Genomic DNA, 13,561 nt, shown 5'->3' with positions numbered 1-13,561 from the left:
ACATACATATTGCAGTCCCTAGGAAATTAAGTTTCTATAGCAAAGTTTTCAAGGCTGCTCAGAACACACCTATCAGCAGCAGTGCAATAACTGCAGTTTTTCTGCTTGCAAATCCATGGCTCTTGAACCAACTGGTAACACAGAGCACCTGAGGTATCTTAAACCATACTCATTATTAAATGCAGCAAATTAGGGAACAGCCTCCTTACATAGCAGTCAAATAATTGTCCCCTGTAACAGTCAAATTTTCTGTCTGATCCTCTCTGAACACTTGAAAGTGTTTAACAACATAATACAACAGACATTTATAAAAGATTCTGCAACAGTGTTGTAGCATGAACTTAACTAGACCAATCATTTTGTATAGTGATCCTAGCAGTCAGTGTTTGTGCAAGAAAACTTGATTAAAAGATCAAATTTTCCATAAAACGTATGTAACTCCATGCAAACGGGGTCTATTGACCACTGAAGAGGAAGTTCTATTTTTTTTTTCTAGTCCAGTCTGGATTAGCCTTTGATCTATTTCATAAGGCACACAAAGCCGAATTTCCCTTTCTTGGCAAATCCTACAACACTTAAGGATTCTGAAAAAAAAGTCAGCCTTACAATATGCTTGAAGACACGCTGGAAAGTCTTCTAAAGTCTTTAACTACTTGTAATTAATCCACTAATTTTCTTTGCTCAAACTGAGCCTCAAGTTCAGAGAATTTGGCTTTCCTGTAACATCAGTACAGCCAGTTTAACATGCATACAACACACAAAAATATCAGATCCAGGTCAGCTGGTGACACATCAGTACTACTCTTATGCTGGTGGTTATACAGCCTGCATTTTGTACAGAGATATCACTCCTCTAGTAAGGGTGCTAGGAGACCTGCATGGTTAAAGAAGGAACTACTGGGCAAACTTAAGTGGAAAAGGAAAATCTATAGATCATGGAAGGAGGGGCTGGTCACTTGGGAGGAATATAGGACTGTTGTCAGAGGATGTAGGGAGGCAATTAGGAAAGCTAAGGCCTCCTTGGAACTTAACCTTGCAAGTCAGGTTAAGGATAATAGAAAGGGCTTTTTCAAGTACATAGCTAGCAAAACTAGCAATAGAGGCAATATTGGCCCATTGAGGAATGAGGTGGGAGCCCTGGTGACAGAGGATATAAAGAAGGCAGAGGTGCTGAATGCCTTCTTTGCCTCTGTCTTCACTCCTGCAGGGTCTCCCTATGAGCCCCAGATTCATATAGCCCCAGAAGAAGTCAAGATAGAGGAAGAGTTTGACATGGTAGATGAGGATTGGGTTAGGGATCAGTTGAGTAATCTGGACATCCATAAATCAATGGGTCCAGATGGAATGCACCCAAGGGTGCTGAGGGAGCTGGCGGAGGTCATTGCTAGGCCACTCTCCATCATCTTCAGTAAATCATGGGCAACAGGTGAGGTGCCTGAGGACTGGAGGATAGCAAATGTCACTCCAGTCTACAAGAAGGGCAAGAAGGAGGACCCGGGTAACTATAGACCGGTCAGCCTCACCTCCATCCCTGGAAAGGTGATGGAACAACTTGTTCTTGTGACTATCTCCAGGCACATCAAGGACATGGGGGTCATCAAGAGCAGTCAGCATGGTTTTATCAAGGGTAAATCATGTTTGACTAACCTCATAGCCTTCTATGAGGAAATTACTAGGTGGATAGATGATGGTAGAGCGGTAGATGTGGTTTATCTTGATTTCAGTAAAGCATTTGACACCGTCTCCCACAGCATCCTTGTGGATAAGTTGATCAGGTATGGGTTTGGTGACCAGGAAGTGAGGTGGATTAGGAACTGGTTGAAAGGAAGGAGTCAGAGAGTTGTAGTCAATGGGGTAGAATCTGGTTGGAGGTGTGTTACTAGTGGAGTCCCACAAGGGTCGGTGCTGGGACCGGTGTTGTTCAACATCTTCATCAACGACCTGGATGAGGGTATAGAATGTACCCTCAGCAAGTTTGCTGATGACACTAAGCTGGGAGGAGTGGCTGACACACCAGAAGGCTGTGCTGCCATTCAGAGAGACTTAGATAGGTTGGAGAGTTGGGCGGGGAGAAACATGATGAAATTCAACAAGGGGAAGTGCAGAGTTTTACATTTGGGGAAGAACAACACCATGTCCCAGTACAGGTTGGGGGCTGAACTGCTGGAGAGTAGTGTAGGTGAAAGAGACCTGGGGGTCCTGGTAGACAGGAGGATGACCATGAGCCAGCAATGTGCCCTTGTGGCCAAGAAGGCCAATGGCATCCTGGGGTGCATTAGAAAGGGTGTGGTTAGTAGGTCAAGAGAGGTTCTCCTCCCCCTCTATTCTGCATTGGTGAGGCCACATCTGGAGTATTGTGTCCAGTTCTGGGCCCCTCAGTTCAAAAAGGACAGGGAACTGCTCGAAAGAGTCCAGCGCAGAGCTACGAAGATGATTAGGGGAGTGGAACATCTCCCTTATGAGGAAAGGCTGAGGGAGCTGGGTCTCTTTAGCTTGGAGAAAAGGAGACTGAGGGGTGACCTCATCAATGTTTACAAATATGTAAGGGGTGAGTGTCAGGGGGACGGAGTTAGGCTTTTCTCGGTGATGACCAGTGATAGGACAAGGGGTAATGGGTGTAAATTGGAGCATAGGAGGTTCAAGGTGAATATCCGAAAAAATTTTTTTACTGTGAGAGTGACAGAGCACTGGAACAGACTGCCCAGGGAGGTTGTGGAGTCTCCCTCACTGGAGACATTCAAAACCCATCTGGATGAGTTCCTGTGTGATGTACTCTAGGTGACCCTGCTCTGGCAGGGGGGTTGGACTAGATGATCTCTCGAGGTCCCTTCCAGCCCCTAAGATTCTATGATTCTATGATTCTATGATAACGCCAATTACTTCCAAACCAGCAGAAGGGAAAGCAAAGATTGCATCAAGTCTCAAGAAGTCCCTTTACCACATACACATAGAAAGGATGACTGTTCTTCTAGAAAACAGCTTCATATGCCATCTTACACTGAACACTAAAAATCAGAGACAGTGGCATCGGCATCAACAGAACTGTATGCCCCTACTTTTGGTGAAGTAGCAAACTGGTAAACATTAAGCAAGTTTAAGTCCTTAAGTCTTTTAGTCATTCTTACACTCACTAAGTACCCCCTTACAACTTAGGAAAGCTTGTTGAGGCTTGACCTACAGATTATGCTTTACAGCAAAGCAGTGCCACTAATAAAGATATTAGAAGTTGTAACGAACTCAAGCCATAGTAATACATTTATGACCTCTGAAAGAGAGCAACTCTGACAGTTATCTGCAATATGCAAACAAATAATTTTTGGAAAGTCTAAGCAAGATAAGGGAGGGTAAGGTAAAAGCAGAAAGGTTTCTTTACACATCATCATTATGCTGAGAAAACTGCTTTGTAGTACACAACTCCCACTTAGGCTTATCAAAAACCTGTACACACAAGGTTGTATTTCTTACTTTATCTCGACATAAACTAATACCCTTGCATGAAATCTGCCTTAAGAGAGACATAGATTACAGGAGGCATTCTTGTGTGTTAAGGTTATACTTCACTCTGATTGCAAAATCATTTGTCAGGCATGAGACTTGAGGAAGATTTCTCCTAACTGACCCTGTAAAAATACCCATTTTACACTTATGATTGGAATACTGAAGTTGCTCCCTTAGTTTCTGCATTACAGCTACTTAATACACACTTCCTTGAAGAAACAATCCACCATACAGCTTCTTAAAATGTTAACTCATTCCCTGTTTTGCTATGACTATGCACACCTGTCACCCCAAAAAAATTTACAGCTCTCTAATCTGATCTTTGAACAATTAATAGAAAAAAAAGGGAGGGGAGGAAGGAGGAGAAGAGGGAAGCTACTCTCATTACATTTGTATACGTGGTGATGCAACGAGTAACATAAAGAACATATTTCAAACAACGTCGAGTTACAAAGAAACCATCCTTACAGCTGAATCTCATTAAATCAAACTTGATTCAAGCTGATTACAATTTTAGACAGCTACTAGGGGGATAGGTGGTATTTTGGGCTGACTTGGTAAGCTCTTCTTAAAAAGACTGACAGTTTTAGAAGTACTTATTCCAGAATTGAGCGCTGTTGTTCTCAGAAGTTAAATATGAACACCTGTAAATTTAATCTGCAAGGTCTTTACCACTTGTTTCTGTAACATTTGCACTGTGCACAAGATAAAACCTTTTTCAAAATTAAAGCTGTGTATATCAGCATGTATGAAATTCATGTGCTTGCATTTATTTATAAGGAGGCCTGTGAAGTTCAAGAAAAAAGTTTTCAACTCACTTATTTCACTAGCAACCTGGTCCAGTTTTTCTTGAGACCTACTGATCAGAGCCACTTTCATTCCACGTCTTGCTAACTGCAACAAAACAAAAGAGGAGACATGAGAACAGTCATAAATTGCTTTCAAGTTAGTATACTAATTAAAGGAATTGCATAATTTATCAAACATCACGAAAATATATCAGCAGCAAGTTTGAAAAAATTACAATTTTAAATAGAGACATGAAAGGGTAAACCAGGACAAAGACTTCCATGCTACTTTTCACTTGATTCCCTTCAAGACAAATTTATTACACTCTCAATAACCCAATAAAGGTGTATAGGCACGTTTACAAAACAGAAAAACAACAGCAGATATTTTACAGAACTTTTACAACACCTCTGCAAGTCAGAGCAAAGAACTTATTACCCACAATTAAGTTTAACAAGCCAAGATATCCATGGTCACTTCAACAATCATGTTGCAAAATTATCCCAGCACTCAATACTTCAGACAGGTTACACTCTTACTTGGTACTAATCATAGGTATAAAGGTTAATTTACTCATGCGGCTCTTTTAGGGAACTTGTGTAACTTAGGCTGTGGCAAGGACATATCCTGCTCATCAAATCAGACCTACCACTGCAGATTTGTAATATGATCTAATTCAATTTAAAAGTGTCTGCAGAAAGACAGCTAGATATCTGAATTATTCTGCAATGGAAATGAACCATGTTTGTGGCTACTCCAAGTCCCTTGTTCCAGTGAAAAAGAAAAAAACCAAAACATTTTAGAAATCCACAGTTCATAGTGACACTGCATAACATCTACATGTAAAAAGAGGTAAGTTCTCACTACTCCAGGAAAGCTCCTTCACTGCCTTAGGAAGCATATAGGAACAGGTCTTGAAGGAAATCTAAACACAAAAAAAAAACCACACAAAGAAACCCCACAGCATAGTACACTGACAATCCAAAGTGACTTATCTCATCTACCTTTCTAGCAGACACAGGCAAACCAAGAAACCTTCCTTCAGAGAGAAGATGAAGTTCATCAGCAAACTCTTATGCTTCACTCCCATGTATGATATCTAAGAAGAAGAATCTCAAACTAGATACCTCATGAGCTTAAGAGTGAGGCATGATGAAATCAAAGACATTCTCACTAAGAACTGATTACAAACTGCCACCAATTCAGGCTTATGGACTTACACTTCCCACTCAAGGACAACTGCCTAAAATGGATGGAAAAATCTACCTCTAGATAAGCACCTGGCTCACTGGAATAAACTTTTCATAAAGCCAAGCAGTAGGCTTGAAGGGCAACGGGGAGAAGGGAATAACATGGCATGCTCTCATTCCACAGGATCAAGGCAACAAAGGCAAGTAATTTACCTACAAGTATCTCAGCCTGTGACATTGAGGACAACCTGAAAGTAATCTCCTCAGAGTCTGACTTAGTTGTTGTACCATGGGGGAAAAAAGCCCCACAGATGTTCCTTCATTGACACATAGTTTGCTTTCTTTCAGCAGTCATGACCTCTGATCTCCCAGTTTGCTCAAGTAGATACCTGAGCTTTACAGAAAAGTATCCAGCTGTTCTTGTCTCAAAAGCCAAGGAAGGAAAGCCAGGCCAACATACCCAGTTAGTGGAACCTCAGCATGTACAGAGAACTTCCACCACGAGACTGAGCTTGAGAAACCACTGCTATCTTGACACTGAAGGGACACATTCTGACAAGCACGTCTGAAATCTGGAAATGGAAACCAATCTGCAAGAGGAATGCTCTGAATACAGAGCACATAAAATGCCCAAGGAAAGAGTCTGTAAGTAGAAACAAATAGCACTGGAGAGAAGTAATCAAACTCAAAAAGATACAGTGCTCAATGGCATGTTCAGTTTTAGTCTGATGAAACCAATATCATTTTCTGCTGAACGCTGTGAAATAACTGGTAGAGACCTACTGAGTTGAAAAGAATCATAACAGCACAAAGAACAATAAAAATCCTCTGAGATCCTAGTACCTAATTATGTTTTTATATAAGGAATGAGGACCACCCAGTCACTTTGTAGATGACCTACCATTATACTTGGATCTTTGGCCAGTGTCATGAAAAGACTAAATGAGAAGACCTTAAAAAACATCACAATAACCCACCCAGAGTAGCAAACACTGGGGAGATGTTCTCATAGCCTAAGGAATGACGCAAGCAAAAGTCACCATTCTGACAGAGTTGGCAGATGTAGGTGTCAGATTTCCTTAAATCCTGTGCTAGTAGCTACCATATTTTCCACTTTGGTAGCAAAATACTGCTGCTGTTAAGGCCCTTTTCCTCCGAGGTGGAAAGGAATGTCATTGAAAGCCCACCAAAGCAGAGTTAAAGCTCTTCTTAGACTATGTATAGCAAAATGATCTACAAAAAGCAACACTAAGCAGATATGCACAGCAGAGTAGTGCAGAGGATGCAATGGAACCACCATCTCTAGTTTATTGCCAGTATGCAAATACATCCGACAAATTTAACTCATGATTTGCAAAAGAGAACAGAAGACAGCTAGAGAGGGGCAACAAATCGCAACTTCTGACCAAATCCTTAAAAGAGAAACTTGTGCTGCTTTAGAATCAAAGACTAGGTGAGCTTCACCCTGAGAAGAAAACTTGCTTTTACTATGGCACTATTGTTTGTGAAGCCATTGTCTAGTGATGGAAAGGATATCAGATAACTTATAATTGCAACAGTGGAAAGTGTAAAAACAGCTCTTTGCTTGGAAAAGAAGAAAATCAACAAAGCAGAACATAAGCACAGAATCCACAAACTCGTAACATTCTTCCATCGCTTACTGGTGACCATGTCAAACTTTCAAAGAGACAATTCTCAACACAGCATTTCTCACCAATTTTTCCAAGGAGAAGGAAGCAATCTGCATTATTATAATCACAGCCATGAATGCCCAGGAAGCTGTGTGCCAGAGGGCATGTCTAAGTAGAATTCTACAGGAATTTCTAGTTGAAAGTCAAGTCTCCACTGGCAGTCTAATGACGACATCTCTAGAGTTAACGGAAAGATTGAGAAGTTTGTACAGGTAATTCCACATTTCACTCTGCATTCACACTTCATGAAATAATCTTCATCAGTGTGAACTGTCAAATGGTAGATACATGTTTTATTTTAAATAAATAAATAATGATGAATTTTTAAAGAAAGATGAGCTTTATTCTATAGCCCAAGAATAAATATTTGTATAATTTGGGGTACTTCTGGGGTGCTCTGTGCCTACAGCAACTACAGCTGAGAAGCTGAAACAGTTTCCTAGCAGAATCTCACCCTTGTGATCAGCTTTGCTAATAGGGGTTTGAACAGAGGGGTCTGCCAGCAGCACACATCCACATCTGAAGGCAGCCTGGTTCTCAAACACAAGCAGAACACAAAGCAAGCTGTAGTTTCTTTCACTCAATAACCCAACAGAGATCCTGAAACTCATCTTCCATGATGTTCAGGGGGTGTCTCCCACACCAGAGGACTTCCCCTGATAGTCCTATGCCCTGGGCACAATGATCTCCTTCCACTTTCTCTAGGCAGCTAAATTTAAGTGTTGCATCATTTGCTTCAGGGATATTTGTACCTGGGATATTTGGCATGTATGAACTGTAAACTCTATGCCAGAATCAGATGCTGTTGGCATCAGGCTTAATTTCCTTTGCAGTCAGTTACCCCTTATCTTGACCCAGTAGGACAAGGTGCTACTTTCTGTGAAGCAGAAAGGAATCTGTGGACTAGGGGTGCAGGTGGCAGGAACACACAGGGATGGAAGGGAAATCTGAAGGGTGACGACACTTTGTAAGGACAAACACTCCTTTCCCCATGGGTTCCATAGAATAAAATATTCTGGAAAAAAGGAATCACTGCTGATCTCCTCACACAAAGTCATGCTGGTGCTTCAGAGAACACAAAGATCAGTACAGACAGGCTGACTCTGGTACTGATGCTGAAGTTGTAAGTTATTTTTGCTGTAAATTGTTCTATTCATCATTATGTTCTCTGGGTTTATAAGCTAAATTGCCCCATACCAACAGGCACTTTCTGTCTTAAGCAATACATTCCAGTACCATTTTTGAAGCCCACATATCCATCAAGAGTAAAAATACAGTAAAAGAGATAAAGGTAAAACCCAGCTTCAGAGACTTCATGAACTATAGGGAATAATTGGAACATACTGCAGGCAGCTAGAAATGCCTTTTAGTCAGTGCCTGGAAATACCAAAAGGAAATATCAAGGGTTGAGAAAGTTAAAATAATTGTAACAACTAAAAAGTTAAAAATAAAAACTGAAGGATAAAGTAAGGGCCGAGAATAGAAAAAAAGGAAACTAATAAAAAGGAATACACAACTTTTGGCTGGTCTGGTCATCTGAGGGAAGCCAGGCATCTATGTTAAGATAAAATGAGATATGTCTACTGCTTGACAGAGTTCAGACAGCATGACATCTTGCCAAGGATCAAGATACACTTCCAAGTGATAAGAATTCTCACCTCTTCTGCATAGGCTTTTCCAATCCCATCAGTAGATCCTGTGACCACTGAAAAAGAAAGACAGATATCCATTAATTGCTTCACAGAAATAACTGCAATAGGTGTTCATTAGTAGGCCATGAAAGTACTCATTCCAGTCAAGAGACATGTCAAACCTTCTGCAATAGATGCACAACTACTAATCTCTTACAGAACTCACACTAAAATATCCTCATATGTAAGAAAGAAGAAGAAGAGAAGGAGTTATGAGCCTATCATTTTAAGTCCTCTGCTCTACTGTGCTTCTTCAGAAACTTTACAGACTAAGAAAAAGTAACTTAATTTTTAAAAAAATCAGTTATTACTATTAAACCAGCTCTCAACTTGTTTTAAGCATATAGTAAAAGAAAAAGTATCTTAAAGCCTGTAAGCATCCAACAAAACAAACATGTTATGACACAGACCACAGGTCCCTGCTTGTGACTATCCAGTAGTCACTGCCTGTGACCACTGTGTTTACCAGCAGCAAGTCTGAGTGACTGATGCAGCTGTCAGTTGCAAGCTGGGCTTCTAGAATTTGAACTTTTTCACCTGTGGGTGATTGGTTTCTGTGTTAAGCCTCAAGTCTTTCTAGGATTCTTTTCTACATGCTGGAAAGCTCTGAGTGACTCAACATGCCATTAGTTTGACAGATTATTCCAGGGCTCTCATCACATCAGTAGCTGATCATCTCAGTTTGCTCACTAAATAGCAATTCCTCCATCCAGAATCTGCTTCTTGAGCTACTTCTTAAGCAAACACATTCAGCACCACTTTTTCTCTCAGCTCTTCCTTCTCATCAAACCCAATGCCTACACCTCAACATTCTTGCTCATGCAGCTCTCCACTCATTCATCTGTCTCTGCTTTCACACGCCAAGTAGCTACAGAATATACCAGATTTTTCTGTTTGTCCTCATGTCAGATCAGAACAGCTTGATTTGTGCTTCCATTGCTTACCCCTGAATGCAGGCATGCCCAAATAATTTGGCTTGTTTTATGGTTCACAGAACTGAACAGAGAGTGTTGGTTCAACTCTCAGGTCAACTTCTATCTAACTGAAACTCACAGCAGATTGAGGTGTTGTCTTACACTGGGATTCAGCAATAACCTCCCTCAGGGCATCAGAAGGAGATGTGTTTGCAGATTATTTGATTAGTCCCTGCTTGCAGATCACCCATAACAGTTGACATGCAAACAGCAGCCAGAATATTTCCTAGCTGTAATAACAGCTAGGAAATGCTGTAACCATTTTAATTCCTGTGCCTGCTAGCTACAAATAAGTGGATGTAATAACAAGTGCTGAAGCTGCCAGGGAAGGTTCTATCTGAGCATGAATGGCCAGCCAACAGTGCAATAACAGGCTAAGAAGGAAAAATCCAGTCATGTCCCTGACTCAAGATAGATTTACAAATGATCACAGATGCAGGTACATGGACATACATTTATCCCTTCCCCAGTTTAAAGGTTTATTTGCAAGATGCCATAGATCCAGAGTGATAGATATGCAGGACTCTTCCATTAGCACGCCAGCACATGGTGCACACACAGCATGTCTGTGTCACACTGTTTTGCCACATCCTATCCAGTCACAAATAGGGAAATGCGAGTAACAGTTGTGTTACAGAAATAAGTCCACATATGGAAAGGTCAAGCCAGGGTCCAAATGACCAAAAAAAAAAAAAAAAAAAAAAAAGAGTCCTTTGCAAAGAAATCAAGAATACATTCCCAGGAGTCCACTTGCCTGCAACCAAACTTGTACCCATGTTGTTACCCATTGTAGCCAGACAGCACCACAGTCCTGCAGAAAGGCACCATCCATTTAGTTCAAGGACAGCTTCAGTTTCAGCCTTGCTGATCTTGGGTTTCACCTTATACATTAAGACACAGTTTGTTATTGCTTCAGCAAAACAAACAGGAGCACAGCAAAAACCTGTATCAGTACCACTCCCCATCAGGCTTACAACAGTAGTGGGACACGTTCTAAGTTGACCCAACGTAGAAAACACTAAACTTCAGTGACTCAGTGGAAGAGGTTCCTTCCTTCATCATAGTTGGCAAGGTACCTAAATAACAGCCATTCCCTCTAACACTTACAGATCATTTCTCCTCCTTCCAACCCAAAATTTATGAACTTAATGGTTTTATTCCCAGATAACAAGCTCAACATTTTAAAATACTGCTTTCTGACACTGAGCATTGCTCAGCTTCTAGCAACTACAGCTGAGAGAGCATGCTCTGTAAGGCAGGGACTCCAAAAAGCATCTCTAGCACTTCAAAGGCTTAGTAATGTGAAAGTACAATTTCAGTCAAGGATATTTACCTCACTTATTGAATTCATTGCTTAGGTAAGTTGTAATAGAATCAGCTGGAGCATGAGACTTAAGACACTGAAGATCAGGGAAGTGATCTAACTGAAGTGACCGAACGGTTCCTTCAATTTTAGGCTCTACTTCAAATTAAAATAACCTGTAGTCCAGAACTTAAAGTACCCTCCAGAACATAGTTTGAGAAATTTAAACAAATCTGATGCAGATAAATCACTAAAGACATTACAAAATCTCACCAGGAAAAAAAATAAATGCTTGAGCCATCACCTACATAAACAGGCACACAGCTGATACTCATTGTGCTGCTTTAACTGCAGGTAAAGCCACCACCATCAGAATAAACTACATAGCTGGTTTTTCTTAACAAGGGAAATTGCCCCTTCTTGTCCAAGTGGTAGAGGAACCAAAGAGAAAAGATGCTATGCTGGACCATGTTCTCACCAACAAGAACAGGCTGGTAGACAACATGAAGTTCATGCACAGCCTTGACTGCAGTGACCACAAAATGGCAGAATTCAGGATCCTTAGGGAAATGAGGGTGCACAACAAGTTCACTACCCTGAACTTCAGGAGAGCAGACTTTGATCTCTTCACAGATCTGCTTGGTAGAGTATCATAGAATAAAGCTCTGGAAAGGAGAGGAGCCCAAGAAAACTGGTCAACATTCAAGGATCACCTCCTCCAAGCTCTGGAACACTGCATCCCTACAAAGAGGAAGACAGACAAGAATGCCAGGAGGCCTTCATGGATGAACAAGGAGCTCCTGGACACAATTAGATGTAATGTCTACAGAAGGCAGAAGCAAGGACAGAGAGCCTGGGAGGACTATGAAGACAATGTCTGAGCAGTCAGGTACTAAGTTAAGAAAGACAAAGCCCAGATAGAATTAAATGTAGCCAAGGACATCAAGGGTAACAAGAAAAGATTCTACAGGTACGTAGAAGAAAGACAAAGGAAAATTTGAGTCCTCTCCAAAAGGAAACAGGAGACCTGGTCATGTGCGATATTAAGAAGGCTGAGGTACTCGGTGACTCAGTTTTCACTGACAAGGGCTCTGGCCCAAGTTGCAGAAGGCAAAAGCAGGGACTGTGAGAAGGAAGATTCTCTCCTCACTGTACGAGAAGACAAACTAAAGAACCTGAAAGTGCACAAATCCAAGGACCTGACAAGATCCATCCACAGTGCCTGAGGGAACTGGCAGAAGAAGTTGCAAAGCCACTTTCTATCATATTTGAGAAATTGTGTCAGTCCAGTAAAGTTCCCACTGACTGGAAAAGGGGAAACATAAACCCCATTTTCAAAAAGGTAAAAAAAAAAAGAAGACCCAGGGAATTACTGGCCAGTCAGTCTCACATCTGTGCCTGGCAAGATTATGGAGCAGATCCTCCTGAAGGCTTTGCTGAGGCACATGGAAAACATGGAGGTGGTTGGGGACAACCAACATGGCTTCACCAAGGGCAAATCATGCCTGATGGATTTGGTGGCCTTTTACGATAGGCTCAAACCATTGGTGGACAAGGGGAAAGCAACTGACATCATCTACCTGGACTTGTGCAAAGCACTGGATGCTGTCCCACATGAAATCCTGGTCTCCAAATTGGGAAGATTTTGATTAGATAAGGAATTGGCGGGACAGTCACACTCAAAGAGAGGTGCTCAATGGCTTGATGCCATCAGCGTGGTGAACAAACTGGAGGGAATGGATGCCATCGAGAGGAACCTTGACAGACTCAAGAGGTGGTCCCCTGCCAACATCATGAACTTCAACAAGGCCAAGTGAAAGGTTGTCCTGCACATCGGCCAGGGCGACCTCAAGCACAGTTACAGGCTGGGTGGAAAATGGATTGAGAACGGCCCTGAGGAAAAGGACTTGGGGGTGTTGGTTGATGAGAAGCTCAACATGAGCTGGCCATATGCGCTTGCTGCCCAGAAAGCCAACTATGTCCTGGGCTGCATCAAAAGAAGCGTGGCCAGTAGCTCAAGGGAGGTGATTCTCCCTCTCTACTCCACTCTTGTGAGATCCCACCTCGAGTACTGTATCCAGTTCTGGAGCCCCCATTATAAGGAGGGCGTGGAGCTGCTGGAGTGAGTCCAAAGGAGAGCCACAAAGATGACCAGAGGGCTGGGGAACATCTCCTGTGAAGACAAGTTTAGAGTTGGGGTTTTTCAGCCTGGAGAAGAGAAGGCTCTGGGTCTACCTGAAGGTGTTTAGTCCCAGTTGGTGGGTTTCAATGGAGGTGAACCTTTTTCATACCCCAAAAAGCACTTGACCTAGAGGAGCCACAACAAATGCTTTATTAAGAGTTCACTACTTAAATGTCAATGGCAGGCAATCATGGAGTTGTTGACTCAATATGACTACTTCTGTAACCAGTGAATGGACTGAAC

The 13,561-nt window shown here is 41.8% G+C and overlaps 1 protein-coding gene across 1 annotated transcript in view; it reads right to left on the bottom strand.

Moving 5' to 3' along the window:
* Positions 1 to 10,621, bottom strand: part of HSD17B12 (hydroxysteroid (17-beta) dehydrogenase 12) — a 56,418-nt gene extending 45,797 nt beyond the window's left edge. Inside the window, exons 1-3 of the mRNA XM_009999583.1 lie at positions 10,588 to 10,621; positions 8,827 to 8,873; positions 4,317 to 4,392 (exon numbers count right to left, since the gene is read on the bottom strand). Coding sequence (XP_009997885.1) covers positions 4,317 to 4,392; positions 8,827 to 8,873; positions 10,588 to 10,621 — 157 coding nt within the window. The remainder of the gene's footprint in view (positions 1 to 4,316; positions 4,393 to 8,826; positions 8,874 to 10,587) is intronic.
* Positions 10,622 to 13,561: the final 2,940 nt, after the last annotated feature.

Source organism: Chaetura pelagica, unplaced genomic scaffold (assembly GCF_000747805.2).
Source record: "Chaetura pelagica isolate M959 unplaced genomic scaffold, ChaPel_1.0 scaffold55, whole genome shotgun sequence".
Classification (NCBI taxonomy): Eukaryota; Metazoa; Chordata; class Aves; order Apodiformes; family Apodidae; genus Chaetura; species Chaetura pelagica.
Note: the sequence above shows the minus strand (reverse complement) of the source record. Positions and strands in the feature narration are given on the sequence as shown.